Source organism: Dermacentor variabilis, chromosome 6 (assembly GCF_050947875.1).
Source record: "Dermacentor variabilis isolate Ectoservices chromosome 6, ASM5094787v1, whole genome shotgun sequence".
Classification (NCBI taxonomy): domain Eukaryota; kingdom Metazoa; phylum Arthropoda; class Arachnida; order Ixodida; family Ixodidae; genus Dermacentor; species Dermacentor variabilis.
The window spans coordinates 2,501,359-2,512,537 of record NC_134573.1 but is presented as its reverse complement, the minus strand read 5'-3'; the positions used below and the strand labels follow the sequence as shown (position 1 = coordinate 2,512,537).

The 11,179-nt window shown below is 42.0% G+C and overlaps 1 protein-coding gene across 1 annotated transcript in view; it reads left to right on the top strand.

Annotated features, from left to right (window-relative positions):
• Nucleotides 1-281: 281 nt before the first annotated feature.
• The window catches only part of Rab39 (RAS oncogene family member Rab39), a 33,995-nt gene continuing 23,097 nt past the window's right edge, over nt 282-11,179 (top strand). Inside the window, exons 1-2 of the mRNA XM_075694683.1 lie at nt 282-838; nt 7,365-7,506. Coding sequence (XP_075550798.1) covers nt 621-838; nt 7,365-7,506 — 360 coding nt within the window. The 5' untranslated portion in view covers nt 282-620. The remainder of the gene's footprint in view (nt 839-7,364; nt 7,507-11,179) is intronic.

The window sequence follows — 11,179 nt, the reverse complement described above, 5'->3', positions numbered from 1 at the left end:
TGCCCCAAGACCTGAAGCACTCACGCACTCTGACCTTCAAGTCATCACATTCTGTGCCACTCAGATTCGCTGTGTTGTGAAGCGATCGAAATATAGGAAACACGAGAAAAATACAGCTGCACTATACCGACCACGAGAGTTACTTTGCACTGCACCGTGGCCTACGAGACCGACAAGCTCACGGCGCCCCCGCGCTAGCCACCCTACCCGCGCCCCCGATGGAAGCGCCAAATTTTACCCCAGTGGGAGGAACGCGTAACGGGGCCTACCTAGGCAATGGCGGCGGCGCCGCGGTCTTCACACCTCCCAATTCTAGCCACCCTACCCTAGGCACCTATGATCAGGTCACGTGAGGGATTTTTGTACGACAAATAGACGCACGCTGCTGGTTAGGGGAGTGCTAGGGTCATAGATTGAGGTGGGGACCCTACAGACCTTGTATTCTATGTATGCTACGATGTTAATATATCTGATTGTACGTACATTGCCAGCAGTGCGCATAGTTGTTTGTGCTCCGTAATATTTGTTGTTTTGTGTCTGCATCGCGTCTCAGCCGCGAACTTTATCGGCGCTGCCGTGTCGTGCTTTGAGCAACCGACCGTGATTTCGATGGAGCCAAAATGGTTGAGCCCATCTTTGACTATCAGTTCCGGCTAATACTGATCGGCGACAGTACTGTCGGAAAGAGCACGCTGCTCAAAGCGTTCACTGACGGCAAGTTTCACGACGTCTGCGATCCGACTGTCGGCGTCGACTTCTTCGCAAGGCTTATCGAGGTGAAGAAGGATGTCAGAGTGAAACTTCAACTGTGGGACACCGCTGGACAGGAGCGATTTCGGTAATATGTGCTTGCTTGGATTAGGAAGGTTAGCGGGACGCTTTTTTGATTGCGGCCGTGCCTGTTATTGCGCAGAATGGGAGGCGCTTAAAACGACGGAACGCCGAGCGGATCCATGGGAAGGTAGGCGCACAAGAGCAACGAAAAGACTGCGCATACGCATACAGGAAGGAATTGACAGTCCGTAAATCATGAAACGCGCTTTCCACAGTGCTTCGGATTTACCGAGGGACCGCTTATATGCCACGCGTGGACATTGAGACGCTCATCCTTATGTCCCAAAGAAATTGCAAATTTGCGAACGCTCTTGCAATCATAAGAGCACATCAAAACAACCGATTAAAGATCATTCATGCTAAATCTCTGATTGATATAACGATCTAAAAGGAAGCTACAAGGAACTTTATAGAGTGCTCTTGTATGGCATTCTAGAAACTTGTATGCTTTAACTACTTAACATCTGTTTTCTTTTTCTGTTCAACTGCTTTTTATGTATCTGCGTGGTGGCGCATGGCTTTTCTAACTTATTGCCAGCAGTAAATACAATGTTGACCTCATATCGAATACCTACTTTTTAGTTCTATTTAACAGGTAGTGAATGTAGGGTATCACTTGATGCTCCTCCTCTTGCCATCTATGCTTTCTGCAGCCATGTAAAGGGATGTACCTAATGTATATGTTGAAGCATGCTGACATGGTGGCCATGGAAACAAGAGCAAAGCCTGCTTTGATTAGATTTGCCTGCTGAAGTGAATGACCACCTTCTGTTGATGGACACACAATGTGGATTTTTTCTAATTTTTTCTTTTTGGCAGCTCTAAAATGCTTGGAGAGAAAGTTCAACAAGGGTGTGAATGATCTCGGAGACGATCTTGCAGGGTGCAAGTTTGGGCTAGTTGTTTCAACATATTGTCATGTTGTAGTGACGGTCAAAAACACGGTAGAAAAACTGTGAATGACGAAGCTAGCTCTTTATTGAGCGAACTTGTGCCTAGCAAAACAAGTAAAATTCAGGCACAATGACAGCGGCAAGCAAAGTCGTCGAAAATCTGATCAGCAGGTCACGCGCATCGGTTTTTATACATGACTAATCACAGGTTCTAAGGTAATTGCTGGTGCCCGCGTGGCTTCCAAAAAGTACTACACAATTTGCATCGCACATGCAGTCAGATTACAAATGCCTTGGTGACAGCAGCCAATGGATAGAACTATCGATAACATTTCAGCAACCTCTGATACATGCAGGTGTGTCCTTCGCCCAGCTGTAGCATTTAACATTTGTTCGCTGGTGAAAAATGGTGCCTGAAGAAAGATAAAGAAGTTAGTGTCTCAATAGTTATGCTAACGACACAAAAAGTATTCTTTGGAAAGAATAAACCTGTTGAAAGTCAGTACCATGTTTCATCCCTTCTCTCGTGTCCAAGTTTTACATTTGTGAGAATATCTCGGGCATTACTGCCAACATGCATGACTGTCCAGGAAAGCCAACGTAATAAGCTAGAAAAGACTGCTGCCATGTAGAGGAAGAAACATCAGTTGAACGAAAAAGATCAGACCGGTGTTACGTAAATTACATGAACAAGTTCATAGACTGTCGTATAGGAGTAGTTTATTCTCTTCCTTTTAGCTCTTGTTGCCTTTATGTTGGGCAGACGGGTTGTTGCATTCATTGGTAATTATTCGTGCTCAAATGGTTCTTTACAGGCGGAATGCCATCTAACCTTTCAATGCACTGTCACAATTGCAATCATACTACTAAATAAGAAGATAGTGAAGTTTTATTCAAACTTAGGAAGAAGTGCTGGTAGACAAGACATGCCACTAGAAGCAATAGCACGTAGTTAAAGGTGCCCTGCAATAGTACTTTGTTTGAGGGCAGCATTTTTAATTTAGATATTGTTAGTGGAAGCAGATGGAGTCAAGACCGAGGATGACGTCATAGGAACAGTGGGGGAGGACGGCGAACAAAACAGAAGTTTGGCGGCTGGCAACACTGACGTGCGGTACAGAGGCCAGCTACAGGAGACATACCAATGTTGGCCACATGTACAACACGTGATGGGCAGGGGTCCTAACTTTCTTCAACTGCTGACGGCGTTGAGAACGCATTACGAAAATGAGTGCCGGTTTGGTGTTGAACGAAGCTGAAACAGGTAGGCCATCCACTTCAACATTGATCAGGTTCTGATTGGTTGGGAGTGTTAACAGAGGAATTTGAGGGCAGGTCGTAATAGCAGCGTCACCTCCAGGAGCTGCAGCTGTCAGTGTCTTGAAGGAAAACACCAGGAGTAGGGTGGCGATTGAGGTGGCATGGGGGAGGTGAATGACAAGGTCGGCGTTGTGGTGGGGACAAGCAGCTTTACTGGGTCGTAGTGTTCTCAGCAGATGTTTCTGGTTCAGCTTGGGTTGGTACCTGGTGCTAACTTCGAGGTGCATAGTGGAAGCTGGAGAAGCTTGTTCGAGAATGCGAGGACCAAGGACTTCAGCAATATCGTAAAATGTGTCTCGCGCCCCTGTCACATGGCAAATCTAAAATAAGTTACAAGGAATGAAATTTGTTTATAATGCCAGTTTTTTGCTTCCACACGGTAAGATGCAACGACATTCATTGAAAATGACATTTCCAAATGAATGGGTTGGCCAAACTCATTCGCATTTGTTTTGGAACTGAATGTGTATCCTCAACACCAGGAGCTTGCTGACTTTAAAATTTGTAAAAGTTATTTAAATGAGATAGCGCAATTACAGAATGCAGGCTTTCCAAGTTCTGTGATCATTTCAGTATGCGAGACCATCTTGCAGAAAGAGAAAAGAATAAGTTTCGAAACATCACAAACAGAAAAGAATAAAGACAAAAGACAAGCGCACGGGGTGTCATACTTGCACACATTGTCATACAATCTAAAGAAAGTTTCCAATAGACATAATATTAATTTGCTTTTCAGTGCCCCGTGTAAGCTGTTCTCGATATGTAATCGTATGAAAATGCACGAAAGGGCCCTGTGCACCACAAATCATAAATCCCGTTTCACTGACTGCAGGTGCAATGTTATCCATCAGATACGGCTGAGCCATGGAAAAACTTATATAGGTCAAACGGGACAGCGTTTCAATGAAAGAGCTCGTCAGCACAGCAGTAACTTAAAGAATGGCTATGGAAGTCATTTAGCAGGACATTGTAACAAGTGTCACTGCACTCCCATATTTGAAAAAACATAATTCTTAGGGAAAGCAAAAGGTAAGAGGAAAAGGGAAACAATAGAGGCTTATTACATTAGAAAGGAAGGAGATAAATGTGTAAGCACTCCCTCTCTTGCCTTGTCGAGAAAATAGATAGCCTTTTTGGATGAAAGATTATGATGTTGCTGATTTGCAGATGTTTTTGCGACTGGTGCAAGCATGCCTATGCTGAATAAAGTATAAAATGGCTGGAGAATTTCAAATAAACTTCCAGTTGGCAGCGTCAGTGCTTGTTTGTGGTATGTTTCCTCATGTCCTTGTTTTATTCGTGCTGTTTAACCTCAGTTCTCATAATTTTCAAATGACACTAGTTTTCGCTGTGTGACAACGCGCGGTGATGTGACATTAACTGCAACAAGTGTCATTCGCTGGAAATGACGTTAGATTTTCCGTGTGACAGGGGTATGACACGTCTACATCAGAAGCAAATTTGCTTGTCATCAGGCATCCTCCACGCATACGGATCGCAATAAGTGTGAGTAGGACAATGGCGTTGGAGTGGGTTGAAGGTGGCCGAAGGGTAAACGTCAGGACGGTTCACAGACCTGATGGTTTGAAGGCCCACGTTTGCCACTTCTTGACAAACAACAGATTGTATAAGTGATATGGTCAGTTGGGGATAACTGGGTTCCCCTCGCATTAAATCTCCATGCGATGCGGTTTTAATTTCGCATCAAACAATTCTGGTGATAATTAATAAAGGGAAAATCAGACATCCACCCGTCCCGGACCAGGACGAATTTTTCTTCAACTCTGAGGCTTTTCTTTCAAGGAACCCATATAGGTTTCCTTTGTAGCAATTGCTACGAACGGGTGGATGTCTGATTTTCCCTTTATTAATTACTTCTCTCCACCTTGCGGGTTTCCGCAGAACTACTACGTCAAATTCTGGTGATAGCCTCCAGCGTTGAAGGCTGAGTAGCCATTCGACCATCCTCGTACGTTGATGTTGCTGCCGTGTTCAGAAGGTGGGCAAAGTATTGGTTGATGCATCGGCTTTTATCAGCTTCGAAGCATCTACATTCAGTAATAAGCTTATTGGCTGTCGTAAATTCTTTAAATAGGATCAGGTTAAACTCATCGTCCACCATACCGTTGAGTATATGCGCAGCCTTACCGGATTCTGTCATCTTGCCGTTAGTTTTTCAGCAAAGGGCCAGCACATCTTGAATGCGCGTCAGGTTCGACTCAGTAGATGTCTGCACATGCGAGGCAAGTTCTTTCTTGGTGACACACAGGCAGCCTGCAAGTTGGCCAAACAACTTGCAAAGTTTCGTCTTATATACGCTCCATCTTGTGAGCTCCTCTTCATTGTTATCAAGCCAGGTCTTCGCAGTTCCCTTTAGATAAAATACGCTTTCCAGCATCGAGGTCAGGTCCCACTTGTAATGTATGCTTACATTACAAATAGAGTCGAATCCAGTCGATGGGGTTGCCATCAGTGCCAGAAAAGGCCCCAGGACCATGGGGTGGAGCCGGGATGCTGGATGGCATGGCTTAGTTTGTTGCCGCCACTGACGCAATTTCACCGCTGGTAGAATGCAAATGCCTAGAATGGTGACTAGGTGGCTGTTGCAGATCCCCATCTTGTGTCGGACCCCCAGAAGTTCCACCAATATGTTACATGAAGGCAACAAAAAAAACGTATTCACAATATAATTACAAGGCAGTCAAGCACTGAACCTTATGGTCGAGAGCGCGCACCAGATCAAAAGCGGCTTCAACGTTCCTCTAGAGGAATAGTACCATTGCAATGGCATCACACTATGCCGTGAAGAGCAGAGGGAATTATAATAATTAAAGCACACAAGTCAAAACTATAAGTTGTAGTAGCTTCAAAATACAAGCAAAATGAGAGTTACCCTCAACTGAAATTTTTGTGGCTCTGGACGCCACATTTCACTCTCCCATGATGTAAAACTGGTGCCCAATAGCAGCAAGGCATTGATGCTCTGAAGTAGAAGTTCACGTGCTATGTTTGCCAAGCCTGCTCAGCTTGTTGATGGCTTGTTTCTGTTCTTACAATAGCTTTCACATGGTGGAAGTTAGCATGCAACATGCTCAATGTGTTGATACCATCATTTTGATGGCTACAAAACCTTCTGTGCAGCTAAAAGGGCACAGAGAAGTGGCCAACAAGCTTTCTCTGGCACATTTCTGGACTCCTTTACGCCTTTGATTATATTGCATAAGGAGACATTGTCATGTGATAGCTGACATCTATCAAAAATGTATGTATGTTTCCTTGACTGACAGGTTGGTGTTGCCTTCCCATGAGCTTTTGTCTTTCTTTGTATCTGTTACTGTGCGACTTTTAGGTTGATAGTTGGCGTTTATATTGTACTTCTCATTACATGGTCATGTTTTGTATGCTTATGTAATCATACTGCGAGAATGGTGCACTTGTACCATGTAGATTATAAGTAGGGCTGTTCAAATAGTGAAAATTTCTCCTTTGATTGAGTATCAATATTGCAAAAGATGGCCTCAGAGTATCTAATTGAATGCCTTCTTATTTCTAGTTCATAAATAAACTGAAATATGAACTTTGCTGGAATTTGTTCAGTAAAAAAGAATGAGGCTTATGTACATTATTTGGCATTTATATCTCATGCTGTTTGCAATGGAGTGTCTGAACAACTCAAGAGCTTCTGAGTGACAAACACCTGCGTTCAGTTGGCACCATGATAATGGCAGTACTAATTAAACAAGGGGACAGCATGTCACAAGATACACGTGCGGTTTGTTGAATTCCTGGGAACATGTTTGATACTACAGCATATCCATAGTTGGGCCCCATTTAACTGTAGCTACCTGTTCCAAAGAAATGATTACATGGTGAGATTGGTCAAACAATAGAGACAGCATATTTGTATATAAGCTGCCTAAAAGCAGGCCATTCTTTTTCAGTACTAGAAATTATTTGTCATGATTTACCCATGCATTTGATCCAAGTATTGGCGCAGCAACTGTCTTGCAGCAGAATCATTCAGAACAGTCCTTCCATCGTTCTCTCTCCTTCGGGGCTGCAATAAGTTTTATATTTAGAAATGAATATTCAGTAATTTCGAGTAGTAGGTTCTTGAATCGAATACAAATTGAGTAGCAGAGACGATTTGATTTGTATTTGAATATTTGCACACTCCTAATCTGATGCCTTTCTGCACTGTGCTTGTGTCATGTGAAATCTGTCTTTGGATGGCCGTGGATTTGTCATTCCCAACATTGTTGTGTAGCCCCGGTTGTCATCACTGTTGTGCCAACTCGTCTCGTGACTGCCTTTCAGTTCCATCACGCGCTCCTACTACCGCAACTCTGTGGGTGCCCTTCTTCTATATGATATAACCAGGAGAGCCAGCTTTGAACACTTGGTCGACTGGCTGTTTGAAGTCAAGCGGCACATTGAGCCGCACAAGGTCATCTACCAGGTCTGTTTGTTACACGTTGCCATTTCAATTTTAGACCAGCATCACATGCTTATTCAAATAACACTTTGATTTGCAATCTACAGGTCAAGGAGAGCTGTTTTGTTTAGTCAGAGTGCATCCATATTAATGGGAAGAGAGCTACAAACAACTTGCCACGAGTGAGATCCCAGTCTCTACACAATTCTCTACCAAGTAGTAGTTTATTGTATTAAGGAAGGGATATGGGGCGGTGTGCTGCTAAGCTCAAAGTTGCAGGTTCGATGCCCGATGCGGTGGCCACATTTCGATGGGGCAAAAAAGCAAAAATGCCTGTGTACTTAGATTTTGGTGTACAATAAAGAGCCCCTGATGGTCAAAATTAATTGGAGCCCCCCACTACAATGGGCCTTGTGGTGTTATTGTGGTTTTGGCTCATAAAATCCCAGAATATTTTTTTATCAAGAACAAACAGGAGAAAGGAAATGATTGGCCATGGGCATCGTAATTGTTTCACTTCCCCGTGGACACCTGAACTGTCCAGCGGCTGTGGGGAAAGATGCAGGCTCAGAGAAAATATGGGGGAGCCACAATAAAGCACATGCAATAAAAATAACAGGACATAAGTGAAAAGGGGATGTGATTATTAATATTATTTAAAAGGAAACAGAGAAGTAATCAAGATACACAGAAATATATGTGTAACTGCAATGCTCAACATGGTGCCCTGTCAGTCAGCCACCTTGGGTGCCTCCAGGAAGGCTGGCCTGGGCCCTTTTATGAAACCATGTGGTGGGAAAGAGCAGGGTTGTCTCAATTCCCGAAGGTATGGCACTGTTTGGCCATATCTGTCCCTTGTGCCAATAAACACTATGCATAATCAATGTGTAGAGTTTCTGAAGGTAGACAAGAGGGCCACAGAATGTAAACTATTATTTCTGACATTTGCATGAGGCATACCAAACTCACTGCAAACAGTTTCTCATGATAGCGTCTCCAATCCCTGTGTCGTTTCAAGTATAACCATGCACCAGTCAGTTAGTACTCCTTTATTTTGTTTCTGTGAAGTGATAGGTGGCAATTTCAATTTATTTATTTATTCGTAAAAATACAGAAAAATACATGTGCGTAGTATACATAAGGAGGTCCCATAGTTAAAGACTGTGTCGGGACCTGCTGTTAAAGACACTTATGATGGTATACAATGTTTAAAGTAACAGTAGTACAGATGAGAGCTAAGAGTAATATCAAAACATGCTTATGGCATATGAGTAATAAGAACACTTGTTACAGCATGACAATATAAAAAAACAGAACAAAACTAGAACAAAAAGGACAATATCAGTAAGTATTTATTATGTATGCTTTTAGTTCTATTTTAAGTTAGTATAAATTTTTTGCATTTTTGAATATAGGTGGTAGAGTATTCCGAAACGATAGTGAGGAAAATTCCGCAGTCTCTTTACCATAGTTCGCACTTTAGGTAGACAGAAATTATTATTTAGTGCAAATCTAGTGTGACTCTGAGCTGTCAGGTCACAAGGTGAGAAGCACATCGATGGTAGTTCCTTAGTCATATATTTGTAGAATAAAATCCCTATAATATATTTGGTGAGTTCTGAAGTGGTTAGGATGTTGTTTTCATGTAGTAGTGATTTTCCATTTGCAAAGCGTGAACTGCTTGTAATAATTCTTATGGATTGGTTCTGGATTACCTGGAAGGATGCCAAGTGAGTGTTATAAGTCTTACCCCAGCATATTATGCTGTAGTTAATATGAGAGTGAATGAATGAGTGGTATAGCGAGATTAATATATTATGTGTAAAGTAGGGATGAGTTTTAATTAGGATGCGAATACCAGATGCTATTTTCTTATTTATGTGAGAAATGTGATCTTTATATTTCAAGCTGCAGTCAAGAGAAATCCAAAGAATAGATGAGCATGGACTGGGAGAGATAGAGTGTGAGCCAAAAGTTAAAGAAGGGGAGGATGCTGAATGTTGTTGATGTGAAGAAACTACAACAAATTTAGTCTTGGTGGCATTAATAGATAATAGGTTAGTATTACACCAACTTAAAACAAAGGAAAATGCAGGCAATGATATTAGATCAGACAGGTGCAGGGTGTTGACACATATAAGTTGAGTATATAGGCTGCTTACCATATTAAACATGGTGAGAGTCGGAAGATTGAAATGCTCTTGGTAGCTTCCTGTGCTGCCATTTTTGAGTCCTAGCCAAATACTGTTGCTGAGTGCCATCAAGAGGCCAAAAATTAAGATGCAAGCTGCTTTCATGGTGCTGATGCGCTTGGCTGATAATGGTGCCACAGTGAAAAAACAGTCCCGTTAAACACTGTTACTATGTCACAGGATGAATATTCTAAGGTTAAGGTTACAATGACATAGGCACATCAAACATTCTTTTGTTTCTTCCAGTGGTGTTTGCTGATAAAACTGGTCCTTTTCTCAAACACTTAAATAATACTATGATATTCACATGGCAGGCAGGCATGCCTATATACTAACAAAGCCATCTTTTCAAGTAATAAGTAAAAATATGAATCAGCAGGCTCTCTATTCCAAAATATTTTTGCATTCATTATTTCTGCTTTATTAATTTGTCACCCGAAAAGATTCATTATACTGTCACATTGTGACGGTGAAGAATTAGACCGTGGCACAATGGCAAGTCACAAAACTAACTTTTTATTAAGTGAGCCTATGCCCACGAAAACAAGCTACACTCGGGCAGAACGATAGTCATGAGCACATTTGTCAAGCACATCAGCTATTTATGCACGACTTGAAGATTCCCGCATAATCGCTGGTGTGTTCTAGAATGTGCAGCACCGTTTGCATCTAATTCAGCATGAATTAAATGCTAATTCAGGATTATCTCGTTAGAAAATATCATCCCAGTTAATTTGCTTCAATGCTATTTGGAATGATGCCAAGGTATGTTCTGGAAGGAACATTTCCATGCAAGGCTCCCTCTTCTGTAGCTTGAACTAACACAAAAACACGCATATGGTCACTTATAGCAATACTCAAAACAATACCTAAAATACACAGCAGAGAGTAATTCGTTATAAGCAAATCAATAATGCTTTCAGTAGTTTTTAATCTGGCACTAGGTGAATTGTGCTGATGCCCCCTTTTTGGACAAATACTCTCTTTATGTCAAACCTATGTGGAGTATTGGAGGTCATATTAACATTAGCTTGATGGATCCTTTAGACGACTGCAGTTTTCTGCAGAAGTGATAAAATATATATCGTGTTAGTATTTGTTAGGATTCTTAACTCTGATCTGCGTTTTGTAAACCTGTTCTGCCTCTTTTGTGTGACCATTTAACCTGTTATATTCTGCAAACATGTTCTTGTATCGTCCAAGTTTTATATTGACCCACCCCCTGCGATGTCTCGTATGGAGGCAGCAGTATTTGTAGATAAATAAAATAAAGTCTCTATCAAGTATTTAATTCAGGCTGTTTTCATTAGTGAACGATAGCAGATCATAAAAAAATCTAGAAATGGGCAAAGAGCAGGGGGCTGTAGCAAGCAAGAAGAGGACTTACTGGGACATTGAGAGAAACACTGAATCTGTTTAGATGGATAAAGTAATCTTGAAGAATTCTACGTCCCTTGGCTTGTAAGTAATATGATCTTGGCTTGTAGCGCAAAGCGAACACGGAG